Consider the following 22,617-nt stretch of genomic DNA (forward strand, 5'->3'; position numbering starts at 1 on the left):
CAGAGAATTCCACAGATCTCTGGGTGAAGTTGAAGGTTGATCGGCTACTGTGGAAAGCCTGATGCTTGTTTTCTATTTCCCCGTGTCGTTCAGGGAGAGGATGGGCGGACTAAGAAGGATCTTCTCCCTGCGGAGGCTCGTGCTCCTGGTTCCCGGCTGCACCCTCGGCCTGTTCCTGGCCCAGCGACTGCTCAGCGTGCCCGAGGCGGGAGGGCCGGCGGAGGGCCCAGGACGGCCGATCTTCAAGCCCCCATTCAGGAAGCCGGCCGGCGGCGAAGGCCGCTGCCAGCCCGGCCACTACTCCGGCACGGAGCTGGAGCCGGTCTCCCCACGGCCGGCTCAGGAGCCGGGAGCGCCGGGGGCAGCGGGCAACGCGCTGGTGCTCCACAACCTCAGCGCGCAGGAGGCGATCGAGAGATTCGCCGGCTTCCGCATGTACGGGTTCGACGCCTTCGCCAGCGACCGCGTCTCTCTGCACCGTAATCTAGGACCAGACAGCAGGCCCGCAGAGTAAGACCCTCCCTCCGGGCATCCCTGGGGCTATGGGTAGGGGTTGCCAACTATCTCACTCCCAACTAAGGGACAAGGTGACGTCACCGCCCCGCGCCTCACGTGACCTCACCCAGCCAGCGGCCACGTGCTCCCGCTCCACCAATGGCGGCCGTCCGGGCCGGGAGGCAGGTTGTTACGCTACCTCCGCAGGCAGCGCCCGGGCCTACACTGTCCGGGCCCACAGCGGCCCCCAGGCCTACAGTGTCTGGGCCCACCAAGCCCCCCGGGCCTAATAAGGGACAAAGGCGGTGCCATACGGGACAGACCAATTTAGCCCAAACTACGGGATGTCCCGGCTAATACGGAACAGTTGGCAACCCCAGCTATGGGAGAGGGAAATTAGTCTAAAGTCAGATAGTCCTTATCGGGCACAATGTGCAGGAGGAACACAGCGGGTCAGGCATCATTTAGTTTCGTTTAGTTTAAAGACACAATGCGGCAACAGGCCCTTCCGGCCCACCGCGTCCGCACCGACCAGCGATTCCTGCACATTAACACTATCCTACACCCACTAGGGAAAATTTTTACATTTACCATGCCAATTAACCTACAAACCTGAACGTCTTTGGAGTGTGGGAGGAAACCGAAGACCTCGGAGAAAACCCACGCAGGTCACACGGGGAGAATGTGCAAACTCCGTGCAGACAGCACCTGCAGTCAGAATGGAACTCGGGTCTCCGGCGCTGCATTCGCTGTAAGGCAGCAACTCTACCGCTGCGCCCCCATGACCGCATCATCTCTGGCACCGTGGTGCCGAAGCCGATTAACCTCTCAAACCCGCACGTCTTTGGAGTATGAGGGGAAACCGGAGCACACGGAGAAAACCCACACGGTTACAGGGGGAACGTACAGACAGCACCTGTGGTCAGGATCGAACCCTGGTCTTGGGCGCTGTGAGGCAGCAGCTCTGCCGTACACTATGAAGGTCCTGCCTTGGTTTGACTTCCCAAAAGTGAACACAATATGGCCTCACCTCTGTCTTGTACAACTGAAAGGCAGAGCTTTGGAATGTACAGCAGGCAGTGAAGAAAGCTAATGGCATGTTGGCCTTCATAGCGAGAGGTTTTGAGTATAGGAGTAAGGAGGTCCTACTGCAGTTGTACAGGGCCCTGGTGAGACCACACCTGGAGTACTGTGTGCAGTTTTGGTCTCCTAATTTGAGCAAGGATATTCTTGCTATTCAGGGAGTGCAACTTAGGTTCACCAGGTTAATTCCCGGGATGGCTGGACTGATATATGATGAAAGAATGGGTCGGCTGGGCTTGTATTCACTGGAATTTAGGATGAGAGGGAATCTTATAGAAACATAAAATTCTGAAGGGATTGGACAGGGTAGATGCAGGAAAAATGGGGGAGTCCAGAAACAGGGGTCACAGTTTAAGAAGAAGGCATATAGGCCATTGAGGACTGAGATGAGGAAAATCTTTTTCAGCCAGAGAGTTGTGAATCTGTGGAATGTGCTGCCACAGAAGGCTGTGGAGGCCAATTCACTGGATGTATTCTAGAGAAAGTTCGATATCCTTATTGGGACTAACAGAATCAAGGAATATGGGGAGAAAGCAGGATCGGGGTACTGATTTTGGATAATCAACCATGATCATATTGAATGGCAGTGCTGGCTTCAATGGCCGAATGGTCTACTCCTGCACCTATTTTCTGTGTTACTATGTTTCTGCCTGGTATGATGACAATAGACAATAGGTGCAGGAGTGGGCCATTCGGCCATTCAAGCCAGCACCGGCATTCACTGTGATCATGGCTATTCATCCACAATTAGTACCCCGTTCCTGCCTTCTCCCCATATCACTTGACTCCGCTATTTTTAGGAACTCTATCTAACTCCCTCTTGAAAGCATCCAGAGAATTGGCCTCCACTGCGTTCTGAGGCAGAGAATTCCATAGATTTACAACTCTGGGTGAAAAAGGTTTTTCTCGTCTCTGTTCTAAATGGCCTACCCCTTATTCTTAAACTGTGGCCTCTGCTTCTGGACTTCCCCAACATTAGGAACATGTTTACTGCCTCTATCGTGCCCAATCCCTTAATAATCTTATATGTTTCAATAAGATACCCTCTCATCCTTCTAAATTCCAGTGAATACAAGCCCAGTCGCTCCATTCTTTCAACATGCGACAGTCCCGCCATCCCGGGAATTAACCTACGCTGCACTCCCTCAATAGCAAGTCCCTCAATGGCAGAGGTATAAAGGCATTGGGAAGGGTAGTGGGAGGAAAGGGGGTGGGGAGATGTCCGTGCACTGTTCCTTGAACGTTTGTCTTGGTCCCACCTCAGGTGCATCAGCCGGAAGTTCAGACGATGCCCTCCGCTGCCATCTACCAGTGTGATCATCGCCTTCTACAACGAAGCCTGGTCCACCCTGCTTCGGACCGTCCACAGTGTTCTCCACACGGCCCCCGCCATCGTCCTGAGAGAGGTCATCCTTGTAGATGACGCCAGCACACAAGGTCAGGGTGAAGATGGAGTCATGCAGCGTAGAACCATTGCCCTTCAGTCCAACTTGCCCACACCGACCAACATGCCCCGTCTACACTACCCCTACCCTCATAGAGTGATAAAACATGGAAACAGGCCCTTCAGCCCAACTTGCCCACACCGACCAACATGCCCCATCTACACCAGTCCGACCTCATAGAGTGATTCAGTATGGAAACAGGCCCTTAGCCCAACTTGCCTACACCAAGCAACATGCCCCATCTACACTACTTTAGTTTAGTTGAGTTTAGAGATACAGCGCGGAAATAGGCCGATTCGACCCACCGGGTCCGCGCCGACCAGCGATCCCCGCACACTAACACTATCCTATACCCACTAGCGACAATTTTTACATTTAACAAGCCAATTAACCTACTAACCTGTACGTCTTTGGAGTGTGGGAGGAATCTGAAGATCTCAAAGAAAATCCATGCAGGTCACGGGGAGAACATACAAACTCTGTACCGACAGCCCCCGTAGTCGCGATCTAACCCGGATCTCCGGCACTACATTCGCATTAAGGCAGCAACTCTGCCGCCGCGCTACCGTGCCGCCCTGCTCTTGCCTCATAGATTCATAAAGCATGGAAACAGGCCCTTCGGCCCAACCTGCCCCATCTACATGAGTCCCACTTTCCTGCATTGGGCCCACATCCCTCTGAACCTGTCCTTTCCAGGTACTGTGTAAATGGTTCTTAAGCATTGCACCTGTACCTACCTCAACTCTGCTGACTGGAAAACATGCAATAAAAGCTTTCAACAGTTCCTTGAAACGTGTCAATAAGGGCGGTCACGGTGGCGCAGCGGTAGAGGTACGTGAACAGGATAGGTTTGGCGGGTATTGGGCCAAATGCGGGCAAATAGGATTAGTTTGGATGGGGCATCTTGGTCGGGCTGGACGGCTTCCTAAGTTCTAGGAGCAGAATTAGGCCATTTGGCCCATCAAATCAACTCTGCCATTCAATCACGGCTGACCTATCTTTCCGTCTCAACCCCAGCCTTCTCCCCATAACCGCTGACAACTGTACTAATCAAGAATCTATCTACCCTGAGCTAGACACAAAATGCTGGAGTAACTGCGGGTCAGGCAGCATCTAGGGAGAGAAGGAATGAGTGATGTTTCGGATCAGACTGAAGAAGGGTCTCGACCCGAAACGTCACCCATTCTTTCTCTCCCAAGATGCTGCCTGACCCGCTGAGTTACTCCCGCATTTTGTGTCTACCTTCAATTTAAACCAGCATTTGCAGATTTTTTTTTCTTCTGCATCTATCTACCCGGGTTTGATCCTGACTACGGATTCATACGTTCTCCCCCATGTCCTTCGTGGGTCTTCTCCGGGAGCTCGTTTCCTCCCACACTCCAGGTACACACAGGTTTGTAGGTCAATTGGCTTGGTAGAAATGTAAATTGTCCATTCCTGTGTGGTACTGTTCTATCTTCCAAAGCCAGCAAAGTTCGATCAAGGGCAGTTCCATTTGGTGACGCTAATGGTCTCTGCCATCTTGTTTCCAGGACACCTGAAGACAGCCCTGGACAGACACGTGGCAAAGCTGCCCTCCGTCAAGATCCTGAGAAGTTCCACAAGGAAGGGGTTGGTGTCGGCCCGGCTACTGGGGAGCTCTGGAGCAACGGGAGAAGTGTTGGTCTTTCTTGACTCTCACTGTGAGTGAAGTCAACCATCGACAGTGCGTTGAATTTAGACTGCAGAGAAACAGTGCGGAAACAGGCACCTCACTACAGAAACATAGAAAAGAGGTGCAGGAGGAGGCCATTTGAGCCAGCACCGCCATTCATTGTGATCATGGCTGATCATCCACAATCAGTAACCCGTGCCTGCCTTCTCCCCATATCATAGAAACATAGAAAATAGGTGCAGGAGGAGGCCATTTTGCCCTTCGAACCAGCACCGCCATTCATTGTGATCATGGCTGATCATCCACAATCAGTAACCCGTGCCTGCCTTCTCCCCATATCCCTTGACTCTGCTTGCCCCTTGAGCTCCATCTAACTCTCTTTTAAATTCATCCAGTGAATTGGCCTCCACTGCCTTCTGTGGCAGAGAATTCCACAAATTCACAACTCTCTGGGTGAAAAAGTTTTTTCTCATCTCAGTTTTAAATGGCCTCCCTTTTATTCTTAGACTGGGTGGCCCCTGGTTCTGGACTCCCCCAACATTGGGAACATTTTTTCCTGCATCTAGCTTGTCCAGTCCTCTCTTAATTTTATACGTCTCTATAAGATCCCCTCTCATCCTTCTAAACTCCGGTGAATACAAGCCCAGTCTTTCCAATCTTTCCTCATATGACAGTCCCTCCATCCCGGGGACTGACCTGGTTAATCTTCAGGTAACCCCTGCCTCCCCTCTCACTCCGTCCCACCCCACCCAGGTTATCGCAGTAGTTTCACTGTCGTCCTGACGAGTTTCACCGCGTGTATATCTCGTTATCACCTACCCCCCCAGCCAACAATGGACCATTGTGGGCCCCACCCATCCCCGATCATCGTTTCTTTTTGCATATCTTTCATTCATTTGTTCTACATCTCTCTGTATCACCATCCAGACCTCTTGTTTCCGTTTCCCCTGACTCTAAGTCTGAAGAAGGGTCTCGACCCGAAACGTCACCCACTTTTCTCCAGAGATGCTGCCTGACCCGCTGAGTTACTCCAGCATTTTGTGTCTATCTTCAGTTTAAGCCAGCATCTGCAGTTCCTTCCTGCACCTCTCGTTAAATCTAATATCCTCTTATCTGCATGGAAACCGGCCCTTCGGCCCATCCTGTTCATGCGGACCAAAATATCTCATCTGCACTACTCCCACCTACCTGGGTTTGGCCCACAGCCCAGGGATATTATCCAGCGACAGTGTCTTAGAAAACATAGAAAAATAGGTGCAGGAGTAGGCCATTCGGCCCTTTGAGTCAGCACCGCCATTCAATATGATCATGGCTGATCATCCAGAATCAGTACCCCGTTCCTGCTTTCTCCCCATATCCCTTGATTCCGTTAGCCCTAAGAGCTCTTTCTAACAATATCTATGACTCAATGGGCTGAATGGCCTATAACTACGGAGGCGCAGTGGTTGAGTTGCTGCCTTACAGCGCTTTCAGCGCCAGAGACCCGGGTTCCATCCTGACTGGGTACAGTCTGTACGGAGTTTGTACGTTCTCCCCGTGACCTGTGGGTTTTCTCCAAGGTCTTCGGTTTCCACCCACACTCCAAAGACTTGCAGGTTTGTAGGTTAATTGGCTTGGTATAAAGGTAAAGATTTTCTCTAGTGTGTGTAAGATAATGTTAGTTTAGTTTAATTTCAAGAAACAGCGCGGAAACAAGCCCTTCGGTCCACCGGGTCCTCGCCGACCAACGATCCCCGCACATTAACACTATCCTACACACACAACACATCAGGGACAGTTTTTACATTTACCAAACCAATTAACCTATAAACCTGCAAGTCTTTGGCATGTGGGAGGAAACCGAAGATCTCGGAGAAAACCCACGCAGGTCACGGGGAGAACGTACAGACTCCGTACAGACAGCCCCCGTAGTCGGGATTAAACCCTGGTCTCCGGCGCTGCATTCGCTACAAGGTAGCAACTCTACCGCTGCGCCACCGTGCCGTTAGTGTGCGGGGATTGCAGGTCGGCGCGGACGCGGTGGGCTGAAGGGCCTGTTTCCGCGCCGTATCTGTGAAAATAAACTGAACTAAATTAAACTTGCGGACGTGTGGCTGTGGTTGTTTCCCCACAGGCGAGTGTTTCGAGGGCTGGCTGGAGCCGCTGCTGGCCCGGATTGTGGAGGTGGAGCAGGTGCTGGTCAGCCCGCAGATCACCTCCATCGATGCGCGCACCCTGGAGGTCGGCAAGCCCACCCCCACCGACCGCAGCCCCTCGCGCGGCTCCTTCGACTGGTCACTCTCCTTCACCTGGGAACAGGTGCCGGCTCACGAGAACGAAGCCAGGATGGACGACAGCTTCCCGTACAGGTTAGCGCCCAGCGGCGGAGATCAGTGTACCTCATGTGTAGCAAGGAACTGCAGGTACTGGTTCACACTGCAGATAGACAGCATCTCTGGAGAGAAGGAACGAATGGATGGATGGATGAATGAATGAATGGATGGATGAATGAATGGATGGATGAATGAATAAGTTTATTGGGCAAGTATGTGCATATACAAGGAATGTACCTTGGTGTTCCGCTCACAAATGACAACACAAACATACAGTTAGCAATTAAGAATTAAGCATAACCACATCAAAACAATAAGGGTACAACATTACGGTCTAAACATGTGGGTGAAAATAAACGAGAGCAACAAATAGACCACAGACTTTGGTTATTGAGTAGAACTACTATTCGAATGGGTGATGTTTCGGGTCGAGACCCTTCTTCAGTGGTGCAACTGACCCCACACAAAAGATTAGTGTGCAAAATTAGATCACATGGTATTGGGGGTAGGGTATTGACATGGATAGAGAACTGGTTGGCAGACAGGAAGCAAAGAGTAGGAATTTAACGGGTCCTTTTCAAAATGGCAGGCAGTGGCTAGTGGGTTGCCGCAAGGGCCGGCGTTGGGACCCCAGTTATTTACAATATACATTAACGATTTAGACGAGGGAATTAAATGTGACATCCCCAAGTTAGAGAAGTCAATGTTCATACCGCTGGGCTGTAAACTCCCAAGCGAAATATGAGGTGCTTTTCCTCCAATTTGTGCTGGGCCTCACCCTGACAGTGGAGGAGGCCCAGGACAGAAAGGTCAGATTGGGAATGGGAGGGGGAGTTGAAGTGCTGAGCCACCAGGAGATCAGGTTGGTTGAGACGGACTGAGCGGAGGTGTTCAGTGAAACGATCGCCGAGCCTGCGCTTGGTCTCGCCGATGTAGAAAAGTTGACACCTGGAACAGCGGATACAGTAGATGAGGGAGGAGATGCAGGTGTTTTGAACCAGCATCTGCAGTTTTTTTTCCTACTGTTTTCTTCTGTGATTGTTTGGGGAGGGGGGAGGGAGGGAGGAAAGCTTGAAGAGGGGCAGGCAGTGCAAAGCGTAGTACGTTAATAAGTGAACAGAGGCAAGGGTGGAAAACTGGTCTCCATTCAGCTAACCCAGCCTGTATCTCCCCTGTTTCAGGACTCCCACCATCTCTGGAGGACTCTTTGCTATTTACAAGGACTACTTTGACTACATCGGCACCTACGATGACAAAATGGAGATATGGGGCGGAGAGAACTTGGAGCTGTCTTTTCGGGTAATATATACCCCTATCACAAAGCAGGCCATTCCACCTCGCTAGAACATGGACTCCATATATATGTGTTTGTGTGTTTGTTTGTGTGTGTGTGTGGGAAGGAACTGCAGATGCTGGTTTAAGTCGAAGATAGACACAAAAAGCTGGAGTAACTCAGCAGGACAGATGGCATCTCTGGAGTGAAGGAATGGGTGACGTTTCAGGTCGTAAATCTACTTCACTTTAGTTTAGTTTAGAAATACAGCGCGGAACAGGCCCTTTCGGCCCACCGGGTACGCACCGACCAGCGATCCCCGCACACTAACACTATCCTATACCCGCAAGGGACAATTTTTACATTGACCAAGCCAATTAACCTATAAACCTGTACGTCTTTGGAGTGTGGGAGGAAACCGAAGATCTCGGAGAAAAACCACGCAGGTCACGGGGGGAACGTACAAACTCCGTACAGACAGCACCCATAGACGGGATCGAACCCGGGTCTCTGGTGCTGCATTCGCCGTAAGGCAGCAACTCTACCGCTGCGCCACCGTTCCGAAGATCAGTCCGAAGAAGGGTCTCGACCCAAAACGTCACCAACCCCTTCTCTCCAGAGATGCTGCCAGTCCCGCTGAGTTACTGCGGCGCTCTGTGTGCGTCTGGTCCCGTGCTGTACCCGACCGGGCCGTGAGTTTGGCTGCTGTGTTGTTGCCCGCAGGTGTGGCAGTGCGGGGGGCGGATGGAGATCCTACCTTGCTCCGTCGTGGGCCACGTGTTCCGTGAAGACCCCCCCGACATCTACCCGGACGGCCCCTACGTCATCTACCGCAACCTGGTGCGGGTGGCCGAGGTGTGGTTGGACGATTACAAGGACATCTTCTACACCCGCGTGCCCGAGGCTGCTGAGATCGCCAGGAAGGTGAGCATGGCAGCATCCCAAAAACATTTAGCAAAAAAGACTGCAGATGCTGGTTTAAAACAAAGGTAGACACAAAACGGTGGCGCAACGGTAGAGTTGCTGCTTTACAGCGAATGCAGCGCCGGAGACTCAGGTTCGATCCTGACTACGGGTGCTGTACTGTAAGGAGTTTGTACGTTCTCCCCGTGACCTGCGTGGATTTTCTCCGAGATCTTCGGTTTCCTCCCACACTCCAAAGACGTACAGGTATGTAGGTTAATTGACTGGGTAAATGTAAAAATTGTCCCTAGTGTGTGAAGGATAGTGTTAATGTGCGGGGATCGCTGGGCGGCGCGTACTTGGTGGGCCGAAAAGGCCTGTTTCCGCGCTGTATCTGAAATATGAAATAAATATGAAAATGGTGGAGTAACTCAGCGGGTCAGGCTGCACCTACCTCCGTTCAGTCCGTCTTAACCTACCTGATCTCCCGGTGGCTCAGCACTTCAACTTCCCCCTCCCATTCCCAATCTGACATTTTGAGGAGAATGGACTGGGGAGAGCAGTGGATGTAGTGTACCTCAATGTTCAGAAAGCCTTCGACAAGGTCCCACATAGGAGATTAGTGGGCAAAATTTGAGCATATGGTATTGGAGGTAGGGTGCTGACATGGATAGAAAATTGGTTGGCAGACAGAAAGCAAAGAGTGGGGATAAATGGCAGGCAGTGACTAGTGGGGTACCGCAAGGCTCGGTGCTGGGACTGCAGCTATTTACAATATACATTAATGCCTTGGATGAAGGGATTAAAAGTACCATTAGCAAATTTGCAGATGATACAAAGCTGGGTGGTAGTGTGAACGGTGAAGAAGATGATACGAGGTTGCAGGGTGACTTGGACAGGTTGTGTGAGTAGGCGGATGCATGGCAGATGCAGTTTAATGTGGATAAATGTGAGGTTATCCACTTTGGTGGGAAGAATAGGAAGGCAGAGCATTATCTGAATGGTGTCAAGTTAGGAAAAGGGGACGTACAACGAGATCTGGGTGTCCTAGTGCATCAGTCACTGAAATGAAGCATGCAGGTACAGCAGGCAGTGAAGCCAATGGAATGTTGGCCTTCATAACAAGAGGAGTTGAGTAGAGGAGCAAAGAGGTCCTTCTGCAGTTGTACAGGGCCCTAGTGAGACTGCACCTGGAGTACTGTGTGCAGTTTTGGTATATCGAGATTTGAGGAAGGATATTCTTGCTATTGAAGGCGTGCAGCATAGGTTTACTAGGTTAATTCCCGGAATGGCGGGACTGTCGTATGTTGAAAGAGTGGATGAGAGGGGATCTTATCGAAACGTATAAGATTATTAAGGGTTTGGACACGTTAGAGGCAGGAAACATGTTCCCAATGTTGGAGGAGTCCAGAACCAGGGGGGCACAGTTTAAGAATAAAGAGTAGGCCATTTAGAACGGAGATGAGGAAAAACTTTTTCAGTCAGAGAGTTGTAAATCTGTGGAATTCTGTGCCTCAGAAGGTAGTGGAGGCCAATTCTCTGGATGGTTTCAAGAGAGAGCTAGAAAGAGCTCTGAAGGATAGCGGAGTCAGGGGGTATGGGGAGAAGGCAGGAATGGGGTACTGATTGAGAATGATCAGCCATGATCACATTGAATGGTGGTGCTGGCTCGAAGGGCCGAATGGCCTACTCCTGCACCTATTGTCTATTGTCCTGAGCCTCCTCCATTGTCAGAGAGAGGCCCAGCGCAATTGGAGGAACAGCATCTCATATTTTGCTTGGGTAGTTTACATCCCAGCGTTGATTTCTCTAACTTCAGATAGCCCTTGCTTTCCCTCTCTATCGCCTCCCCCTTCCCAGTTCTCCCACCAGTCTTCCTGTCTCCGACTACATCCTATCTCTATCCCGTCCCCATCCCTTCCTTCTCCCCTGGAGGAGGCCCAGGACAGAAAGGTCAGTGTGGGAGTGGGAGGGGGAGTTGAAGTGCTGAGCCACCGGGAGATCAAGCGAGTTGAGGCGGACTGAGTGGAGGTGTTGAGCGAAACGATCGCCGAGCCTGCGCTTGGTCACTCCGATGTAGAGAAGTCGACACCTGGAACAGCGGATACAGTAGACGAGGTTGGAGGAGGTGCAGGTGAATGTCTGCCTCACCTGCAAGGACTGTCGGGGTCCTTGTACGGAGTGGAGGGGGGAGGTACAGGGGCAGTTGATGCTGTCGTGGAAGGGAACGCTAAATCATTGTGTTTTTATCCCCGTTTCCCAGGGATTGTTTGGCGACGTTTCGGAGAGACGGGAGCTCAGAGAGAGACTGCAGTGCAAGAATTTCAGCTGGTATCTCCGTCATGTACAACGAGAGCTGTACGTCCCTGATCTACAACGAATGGACCACACTTCAGTGAGTTTAGTTTGTTTAATTTAGTTTAGAGATACAGGGCGGAAACAGGCCCACCGAGTCCACGCCGACCAGCGATCACCCCATACACTAGCACTATCCTACACACACTAGGGACAATTTACAATTTTTTTTCACCAAAGCCATTTAGCCACTCTGCAACAGGGCAGCGCATTGTTTAGTTTAGGGTAGACGCAAAATGCTGGAGTAACTCAGCGGGTCAGGCAGCATCTCTGGAGAGAAGGAATGGGTGACGGACATTTCTGATCAGACTTGATTAGTCTGAAGAAGGGTCCCGACCCGAAACGTCACCCATTCCTTCTCTCCTGAGATGCTGCCTGACCCGCTGAGTTACTCCAGCATTTTGCGTCTACCTTCGATTTAAACAGCTTTGTTTCCTACATTGTTTAGTTTAGTTCAGAGATACTACACGGAAACAGGCCCTTCAGCCCAGCGAGCCCGCGCCAACCAGCGATCCCCCGCACACTAACACTATCCTGCACACACTAGGAACAATTTACAATGTACCAAGGCCAATTAACCCACAAACCTGCACGTCTTTGGAGTGTGGGTGGAAACCAAAGATCCCGGAGAAAACCCACGCAGGTCATGGGGAGAGCGTACAAACTCCGTACAGACAGCACCCGTACTCAGGATGGAACCCGGGTCTCTGGCGCTGTGAGGCAGCAACTCTACCGCTGCGCCACATTGCCGCCCTCAACCTCCGGCGCGTCTATACAGAGTTTGTACGTCATCCCTGTGACTGCTTGGGATTACTCCGGATGCTCCGGTTTCCTCCCACACTCCAAAGGGGGAGGAGGGAGAGAGAGAGAGATGGAGAGAGAGAAAGAGAGGGAGGGGGAGAGGAAAAAAGAGGAATTGGGAAAGAGAGAGGGGGGTAGGAGAGGTGGGGAAAGAGAGAGAGAGGGGATAGAGAGAGAGGAGAGAGAGAGGGGATAGAGAGAGAGGAGAGAGAGGAGAGAGAGAGAGAGAGAGAGAGAGAGAGAGAGAGAGAGAGAGAGAGAGAGAGAGAGAGAGAGAGAGAGAGAGAGAGAGAGAGAGGAGAGAGAGAGAGAGAGAGAGAGAGAGAGAGAGAGAGAGGCTGAGATAGAGAGGCTGAGAGAGAGAGAGAGAGAGAGAGGCTGAGAGAGAGAGAGAGAGGCTGAGAGAGAGAGAGAGAGAGGCTGAGAGAGAGAGAGGCTGAGAGAGAGATGGGGGGATAGAGAGAGAAAGAGGGGATGGAGAGGGGATAGAGAGTGAGGGGAGATAGAGAGAGGGGGATAGAGAGAGAGAGGGGGATAGAGAGAGAGAGAGAGGGGGATAGAGAGAGAGGGGGGATAGAGAGAGAGAGGGGGGATAGAGAGAGAGAGAGAGGGGGTAGAGTGAGAGAGAGAGGGGGTAGAGTGAGAGAGAGAGGGCAGTTAGAGAGTAGATGTAAAGGTCAGGATCAAAACTAGGGTCTCTGGCGCCGTGAGGCAGCAGCTCTACTGGCTGAGGGTCAGCATGGGCTTTGTGGGGCAAAGGGCCTTCTGTTGATCAGTATGGCTGTGTGTTTAACACCTTTGCATCACCTTTGTTCCAGTTAGTGAACCAGGACAGCTTCCGCTGTCTGAGTTCAGACGAGATTGAAGAGTTTGTTTCAATGGATCCTTGCTATGAACAAGAGGAACATCAGGTAAATGAGGAGGAGAAATGAATGAATGAATCAGGCACGTGAAGTTTCCACGTTTCCGCGGATTTCCGCGTTTTTAAAATCCATTTAAAAATCCATACAAACAATCTCCCAGATGTTCTAGTGGTCAGAGATCCTAGGGTGACGGAGGAACTGAAGGAAATTCACATTAGGCAGGAAATGGTGTTGGGTAGACTGATGGGACTGAAGGCTGATAAATCCCCAGGGCCTGATGGTCTGCAACCCAAGGTACTTATGGAGGTGGCTCTAGAAATCATGGACGCATTGGTGATCATTTTCCAATGTTCTATAGATTCAGGATCAGTTCCTGTGGATTGGAGGGTAGCTAATGATATCCCCACCTTTTAAGAAAGGAGGGAGAGAGACAACAGGAAATTATAGACCAGTTAGTCTGACAGCAGTGGTGGGGAAGATGCTGGAGTCAATTGTAAAAGACGAACTTGCGGAGCATTTGGATAGCAGTAACAGGATCGTTCCGAGTCAGCATGGATTACGAAGGTGAAATCATGCTTGACTAATCTTCTGGAATTTTTTGAGGATGTAACTAGGAAAATGGACAGCGGAGAGCCAGTGGATGTAGTGTACCTTGACTTTCAGAAAGCCTTCGACAAGGTCCCACATAGGAGAATAGTGGGCAAAATTAGAGCACATGGTATTGGAGGCAGGGTATTGACATAGATAGAAAATTGGTTGACAGACAGAAAGCAAAGGAGTGGGGATAAATCGGTCCCTTTCAGAATGACAGGCAGTGACTAGTGGGGTACTGCAAGGTTCGGTGCTGTGACCGCAGCTATTTACAATATACATTAATGACTTGGATGAAGGGATTAAAAGTATCATTAGCAAATTTGCAGATGACACAAAGCTGGGTGGCAGTGTGAACTGTGAGAAGATGCTACGAGGTTGCAGGGTGACTTGGACAGGTTGTGTGAGTGGGCGGATGCATGCAGATGCAGTTTAAAGTGAGGTTTTCCACTTTGGTGGTAAGAATAGGAAGGCAGATTATTATCTGAATGGTGTCAAGTTAGGAATAGGGGACGTACAACGAGATCTGGGTGTCCTAGTGCATCAGTCACTGAAAGGAAGCATGCAGGTACAGCAGGCAGTGAAGAAAGCCAATGGAATGTTGGCCTTCATAACAAGAGGAGTTGAATATAGGAGCAAAGAGGTCCTTCTACAGTTGTACAGGGCCCTAGTGAGACTGCACCTGGAGTACTGTGTGCATTTTTGGTCTCCAATTTTGAGGAAGGATATTCTTGCTATTGAGGGCGTGCAGTGTAGGTTCACTAGGTTAATTCCCAGAATGGTGGGACTGTCGTATGATGAAAGACTGGAGCAACTAGGCTTGTATACACTGGAATTTAGAAGAATGAGAAGGGATCTTATTGAAACATATAAGATTATTAAGGGGTTGGACACATTAGAGGCAGGAAACATGTTCCGAATGTTGGGGGAGTCCAGAACCAGGGGCCACAGTTTAAGAATAAGGGGTAGGCCATTTAGAACGGAGGTGAAGAAAAACTTTTTCAGTCAAAGAGTTGTAAATCTGTGGAATTCTGTGCCTCAGAAGGCAGTGGAGGACAATTCTCTTGATGGTTTCAAGAGGGAGCTAGATAGAGCTCTTAAGGATAGCGGAGTCAGGGGGTATGGGGAGAGGGCAGGAACGGGGTGCTGGCTCGAAGGACCGAATGGCCTACTTCTGCATCTATTGTTTATTTTCCATGCTTTTTGCATGATTTCCGCGTTTGACACTTTGCCAAATGAACGGAGAAATCGGATCGAGAAAGAAAAAGAAAAGAAAAGAAACGATGTATAGACTTGTAATGAACACTAGGGTTCGGCTAGAGGTCGCTAGGGGTTCCGCGAGAAATCCCCCGCCCCGCGAGCCCCGAAAATGTGGCAACTAGGCTGGGCAAGGCAGCCAATCTCGACCTCATCGGGACTTCCACGGCCGATCGGTGGGTTGAATTTGCAACGTGCGGCCGGGGCTCTGGAACTCCAGCCCAGCTGGAGCCGGCACATCTAACCTCCATCGCCGAGCGACTTACTTGGCCAGCTGGATAAACCAGCAAAGCTCTGGAACCAAGAGTGCCAGAAAATCAGTGGTGGAACTGCAATGAGTAAATATTAAATTTAAGTGCAAGATTATATAACAAAATTAATTAAAACGGGGTTAAAATATAAAATACAGCAGAAAAAACAATTGCCAACTTTTTGGGCTGATTATCAATTAATGTGCGAATTTACTTCAAAATGTTATTAGTGTACAGGGCATTGGTGACAATAGACAATAGGTGCAGGAGTAGGCCATTCAGCCCTTCGAGCCAGCACCGCCATTCAATGCGATCATGGCTGATCACTCTCAATCAGTACCCCGTTCCTGCCTTCTCCCCATACCCCCTCACTCCGCTATCCTTAAGAGCTCTATCCAGCTCTCTCTTGAAAGCATCCAACGAACTGGCCTCCACTGCCTTCTGAGGCAGAGAATTCCACACCTTCACCACTCTCTGACTGAAAAAGTTCTTCCTCATCTCCGTTCTAAATGGCCTACCCCTTATTCTTAAACTGTGGACCCCTTGTTCTGGACTCCCCCAACATTGGGAACATGTTTCCTGCCTCTAATGTGTCCAATCCCCTAATTATCTTATATGTTTCAATAAGATCCCCCCTCATCCTTCTAAATTCCAGTGTATACAAGCCCAATCGCTCCAGCCTTTCAACATACGACAGTCCCGCCATTCCGGGAATTAACCTAGTGAACCTACGCTGCACGCCCTCCATAGCAAGAATATCCTTCCTCAAATTTGGAGACCAAAACTGCACACAGTACTCCAGGTGCGGTCTCACCAGGGCCCGGTACAACTGTAGAAGGACCTCTTTGCTCCTATACTCAACTCCTCTTGTTATGAAGGCCAACATTCCATTGGCTTTCTTCACTGCCTGCTGTACCTGCATGCTTCCTTTCATTGACTGATGCACTAGGACACCCAGATCTCGTTGAACTCCCCCTCCTCCTAACTTGACACCATTCAGATAATAATCTGCCTTTCTATTCTTACTTCCAAAGTGAATAACCTCACACTTATCTACATTAAACTGCATCTGCCATGTATCCGCCCACTCACACAACCTGTCCAAGTCACCATGCAGCCTTATTGCATCTTCCTCACAATTCACACTACCCCCCAGCTTAGTATCATCTGCATATTTGCTAATGGTAATTTTAATCCCTTCGTCTAAGTCATTAATGTATATCGTAAATAGCTGGGGTCCCAGCACCGAATCTTGCGGTACCCCACTGGTCACTGCCTCCCATTCCGAAAGGGACCCATTTATCCCCACTCTTTGCTTTCTGTCTGTCAACCAATTTTCTATCCATGTCAGTACCCTACCCCCAATACCATGTGCCCTAATTTTGCCCACTAATCTCCTATGTGGGACCTTGTCGAAGGCTTTCTGAAAGTCGAGGTACACCACATCCACTGACTCTCCCCTGTCAATTTTCCTAGTTACATCCTCAAAAAATTCCAGTAGATTTGTCAAGCATGATTTCACCTTCGTAAATCCATGCTGACTCAGAATTATCTTGTTACTGCTATCCAAATGCTCAGCAATTTCGTCTTTTATAATTGACTCCATCATCTTCCCCACCACTGATGTCAGACTAACTTTTCTATAATAACCTGTTTTCTCTCTCCCTCCTTTCTTAAAAAGTGGGATAACATTTGCTATCCTCCAATCCACAGGAACTGATCCTGAATCTATAGAACATTGAAAAATGATCTCCAATGCTTCCACTATTTCTAGAGCCACCTCCTTAAGTACCCTGGGATGCAGACCATCAGGGCCTGTGGATTTATCAGCCTTCAGTCCCATCAGTCTACCCAAAACCATTTCCTGCCTAATGTGGATTTCCTTCAGTTCCTCCATCACCCTAGGTTCTCTGGCCCCTAGAACATTTGGGAGATTGTGTGTATCTTCCTCAGTGAAGACAGATCCAAAGTAACGGTTTAACTCGTCTGCCATTTCTTTGTTCCCCATAATAAATTCCCCTGCTTCTGTCTTCAAGGGACCCACATTTGCCTTGACTATTTTTTTTCTCTTCACGTACCTAAAAAAACTTTTGCTATCCTCCTTTATATTATTGGCTAGTTTACCCTCGTACCTCATCTTTTCTCCCCGTATTGCCTTTTTAGTTAACGTTTGTTGCTCTTTAAAAGAGTCCCAATCCTCTGTCTTCCCACTCTTCTTTGCTATGTTATACTTCCTCTCCTTAATTTTTATGCTGTCCCTGACTTCCCTTGTCAGCCACAGGTGTCTCTTAATCCCCTTAGAGTCTTTCCACCTCTTTGGAATAAATTGATCCTGCAACCTCTGCATTATTCCCAGGAATACCTGCCATTGCTGTTCTACCGTCTTCCCTGCTAGGGCCTCCTTCCAGTCAATTTTGGCCAGCTCCTGCCTCATGCCTCTGTAATCCCCTTTGCTATACCTGGAGTATTGCGTACAGTTTTGGTCTCCTAATCTGAGGAAAGACATTCTTGCCATAGAGGGAGTACAGAGAAGGTTCGCCAGATTGATTCCTGGGATGGCAGGACTTTCATATGAAGAAAGACTGGATAGACTCAGCTTGTACTCGCTGGAATTTAGAAGATTGAGGGGGGATCTTATAGAAACTTACAAAATTCTTAAGGGGTTGGACAGGCTAGATGCAGGAAGATTTTTCCCGATGTTGGGGAAGTCCAGAACAAGGGGTCACAGTTTAAGGATAAGGGGGAAGTCTTTTAGGACCAAGATGTGAACGTTTTTTTTCACACAGAGAGTGGTGAGTCTGTGGAATTCTCTGCCACAGAAGGTAGTTGAGGCCAGTTCATTGGCTATATTTAAGAGGGAGTTAGATGTGGCCCTTGTGGCTAAAGGGATCAGGGGGTATGGAGAGAAGGCAGGTACGGGATACTGAGTTGGATGATCAGCCATGATCATATTGAATGGCGGTGCAGGCTCGAAGGGCAAATGGCCTACTCCTGCACCTATTTTCTATGTGACATATTCACATTATTTTGTAATGTCTGTTTTTACATTGAAATGCACTAAAAGAGGCCATCTCAGGAATCAATCTGGTAATTTTGTGTGTAAATTTTCAAAAAATGTCCAATTTTTTTACCCCTGTTGTACGCCTCACGCAAGCACTCGGCTCTTTTCCTCTTTTTTTTTTACCTCACTCACATGCCTGATGAATGAGTGAATAAATGAATGAGTGGATTAACATATGGTGAGAGTTTGATGGCACTGGGCCTGGCTGAACTCGCTGGAGTTTAGGATGAGGGGAGGACCTCATTGAAACTTACCGAATCGTGAAAGGCTTGGATAGAGTGGATGTGGAGAGGATGTTTCCACTAGTAGGAGAGTCTAGGCCCAGAGGGCACAGCCTCAGAATTAATGGACGTTCCTTTAGGAAGGAGATGAGGAGGAATTTCTTCAGCCAGAGGGCGGTGAACCTGTGGAACTCTTTGCGACAGACGGCTGTGGAGGCCAAGTCAGTGGATATTTTTCAGGCAGAGATAGATACTGTAGCTTCTTGATTAGTACAAATGTCAGGGGTTATGGGGAGAAGGCAGGAGAATGGGGTTAGGAGGAGAAGATAGTTCGGCCACGATTGAACAGCGGTGTAAACTTCAGAGATACTCCGCGGAAACAGGCCCTTTCGGCCCACCGGGTCCGCGCCGACCAGCGATCCCCGCATATTAACACCATCCTACACCCACTAGGGACAACGTTTACATTTACCAAGCCAATTTGTACGTCTTTGGAGTATGGGGGGAAACCGAAGATCTCGGAGAAAACCGACGCAGGTCACGGGGAGAACGTACAAACTCCGTATAGACAGCGCCCTTAGTCAGGTTCGAACCTGGGTCTATGGTGCTGTGAGGCAGTGACTCTACCGCTGCGCCACCATGCAGAATGGGCCGAATGGCCTAATTCTGCCCCCTATGTTTACGGATGGATGAATGAATAAATGAATGAACGGATGGATCCATTCATCCCAAAACATCACCCAGCCCTTCTCTCCAGAGATGCCGCCTGTCCCGCTGAGTTACTCCAGCAATTTCTATGTGAATCTTTGGGGTCAGGGAAGCCATTCTCTTTGGTAACCTCTCCATCTCCTCTTTCCCCTACCCTCCACCCCCCGGCCCACTCCCTCTCCCTCTCCCTGCAGCATTTCGAGTACACGGAGAAGGGGGAAATCATCACTGGGGGGCTCAGTCCGCGGTGCCTGCGGGCACGGGCTCTCTCCGTGGCCCTGGCAGATTGTGGGACTGCGCTGGGAAGTGCCAACGTGCCAGACGAGCAGATGTTTCAAGTCATTCAGGTGAGGAGTTCTTAGAAACATAGAAGATAGGTGGTGCAGAGGAAATTACCCCCCAGTGTGTAAGCAGTGGATGTGAAGGAGTGAGAACACAGAACTACAGGTGTTCCTCGACTTACGTTCCAATAAACCCATCGTAAATCGAAAATATTGTAATCCCAGGATAATCAATAGACAATAGGTGCAGGTGTAGGCTATTTGGCCCTTCGAGCCAGCACCGCCATTCAATGTGATCATCGCTGATCATTCACAATTCCTGCCCACTGACTCCGCTATCATTAAGAGCTCTATCTAACTCTATTGAAAGCATCCAGAGAATTGGCCTCCACTGCCTTCTGAGGCAGAAAATTCCACAGATTTACAACTCTCTGACTGAAAAGGTTTTTCAGCGAATCCCCAGGATGGCGGGTTTGTGTGCAGTTTTGGTCTCCTAATTTGAGGAAAGACGTCCATGTTTTTGAGGCAGTGCAGCGTAGGTTCACCAGGTTAATCCCTGGGATGGCGGGACTGTCATATGAGGAAATATTGGAAAGACTGGGCTCGTGTTCACTGGAGTTCAGAAGAATGAGAGGGGATCTTATAGAGACGTATAAAATTATAAAAGGACTGGACAAGCGAGACCTGGATGGCCTTGTACACCAGTCACTGAAAGTTGGTGTGCAGGTACTAGCAGGAAGTGAAGAAAGATAATTGCATGTTGGCCTTCATAACATGAGGATTTGAGTACAGGAGTAAAGAGGTTCTTCCGCAATTGTATATGGCCCTGGTAAGACCACATCTGGAGTATTGTCTATAGTTTTGGTCCCCTAATTTGAGGAAGGACATCCTTGTAATTGAGGCAGTGCAGCGTAGGTTCATGAGATTGATCCCTGGGATGGCGGGACTGTCATATGAGGAAAGATTGGTAAGACTGGGCTCGTGTTCACTGGAGTTTAGAAGGATGAGAGGGGATCTTATGGAGACCGTGTAAAGTTATAAAAGGACTGGCAAACTAGATGCAGGAAAAATGTTCCCGATATTGGGGGAGTCCAGAACTAGGGGCCACACAGTCTAAGAATAAAGGGGAGACCATTTATAACTGAGGTGAGAAAAAATCGTTATCACCCAGAGAGTTGTGAATTTGTGGAATTCTCTGCCTCAGGGCAGTGGAGGCCAATTCACGATGAATTTAAAAGAGAGTTAGATAGAGTGGAATCAAGGGATATGGGGAGAAGGCAGGCACGGGTTACTGATTGTGGATGATCAGCCATGATCACAATGAATGGCGGTGTTGATTCGAAGGGCCAAATGGCCTCCTCCTACACCTATTTTCTATGTAAGTCGAAAATGCATTTAATACACCTGCCCTACCAAACATCATTGCCACCTAACCTACCAACATCATAGGCACCAAACCTACCCAACATCATAGCCATCTAACCTACTGACATCACAGCCACCTAACCTACCCAACATCATAGCCACTTAACCTACCAACATCATAGCCACCGAACCTACCAACATCATAGGCACCAAACCAACCCAACATCACAGCCACCTAACCTACCCAACATCATAGCCACCTAACCTACTGACATCATAGCCTCCTAACCTACCCAACATCATAGCCACCTAACCTACCAACATCATAGCCTCCTAACCTACCGACATAATAGCCATCTAACCTACTGACATCACAGCCACCTAACCTACCCAACATCATAGCCATCTAACCTACCCAACATCGTAGCCACCAAACCTACAGAACATCAGTCTGAAGAAGGGTCTCGACCCGAAACATCACCCATTCCTTCTCTCCTGAGATGCTGCCTGTCCCGCTGAGATACTCCAGCATTTTGTATCTACCCACCTCATGATTTTGTTCCCCCACCTCCCTAGCATGGAATGATAGTCAACCTGAGCTTGGATCTGTGTTTGTCCGCGACGGGAGAGGACGTCAAGATGGCGGAATGTGACCCCACGGACGTGGAGCAGCGCTGGATGTTCATTGAAGACCCTCCAGAATGATGGCCCTTCCTCCCCTCTCTCCGCCCGTCCACACCAGCCTTCCACCGGTGGATCTCAGGGAACCCGCGCCCTGGTAGGACGTCAGCCCGGAAGTTTCATCCCATGGCTTCTTCCCATCCCGTTGGGCCATCTTCCGTTTTCCGTGGAGCCGCCCGCCCGCCCGCCTCCTTAGATCCCCATCGCACCTCGGATATTCCTGACGCCACCTGAAGGCCGACGTTAACGCTTCACCTTACGGGTCTTCAGAAGGCCACACACAAGACCAAGGAGCAGAATTAGGCCATTCGGCCCATCGTGCCTCCTCCGCCATTTGATCGTGGCTGCTCTATCTTTCCCCCTCAACCCGATTATCCTGCCTTCTCCCCATAACCTTCCTCGCCGTTACTAGTCAAGAACCACAGTCACGGTGGCGCAGCGGTAGAGCTGCTGCCTTACAGCGATTACAACGCCGGAGACCCGGGTTCCATCCCGACTATGGGCACTGTCTGTACGGAGTTTGTACGTTCTCCCCGTGACCTGCATGAGTTTTCTCCGAGATCTTCAGTTTCCTCCCGCACTCCAAAGGCGTGCAGGCTTGTAGGTTAATTGGCTTGGTGGTAAATGTAAATTGTCCCTCGTGTGTGTAGGATGGTGTTAATGTGCGGGGGATCGCTGGTTGGTGCGGACTCGGTGGGCCGAAGGGGCTGTTTCCGCGCTGTATCTCTAAACTAAACCCACCAATCTCCGCTTTAAAAATAACAATGACTTGGCCTCCACTGCCATCTGTGGTAATGAATTCCACAGATTCACCACCCCTCTGAAGAAATTCCTCCTCATCTCCATTGCAAAGGTATGTCATTTTAATTCTGAGGCTGTGCCCTCTGGTGTTAGACTTCCCCACTACTGGAAACATCCTCTCCACATCCACGCTAACCAGGCCTTTCATTATTCTCTCAGTTTCAATGAGGTCCCCCCTCATCCTTCTAAATTCCAGTGAGCACAGGCCCAGATCCG

General features: G+C 49.7%; 1 protein-coding gene across 1 annotated transcript; it reads left to right on the plus strand.

Annotated features, from left to right (window-relative positions):
• Positions 1 to 100: 100 nt before the first annotated feature.
• On the plus strand, positions 101 to 21,624 carry LOC144602851 (polypeptide N-acetylgalactosaminyltransferase 3-like). The gene is made up of 10 exons (XM_078415973.1): positions 101 to 510; positions 2,843 to 3,015; positions 4,556 to 4,705; positions 6,791 to 7,025; positions 8,171 to 8,288; positions 8,986 to 9,186; positions 11,429 to 11,560; positions 13,140 to 13,232; positions 19,468 to 19,620; positions 21,496 to 21,624. The coding sequence occupies exons 1-10, from the start codon at positions 101 to 103 to the stop codon at positions 21,622 to 21,624; spliced, it is 1,794 nt and encodes a 597-aa protein (XP_078272099.1).
• Positions 21,625 to 22,617: the final 993 nt, after the last annotated feature.

The sequence above is a fragment of the Rhinoraja longicauda genome, chromosome 19, assembly GCF_053455715.1.
Source record: "Rhinoraja longicauda isolate Sanriku21f chromosome 19, sRhiLon1.1, whole genome shotgun sequence".
NCBI classification, from domain to species: domain Eukaryota; kingdom Metazoa; phylum Chordata; class Chondrichthyes; order Rajiformes; family Arhynchobatidae; genus Rhinoraja; species Rhinoraja longicauda.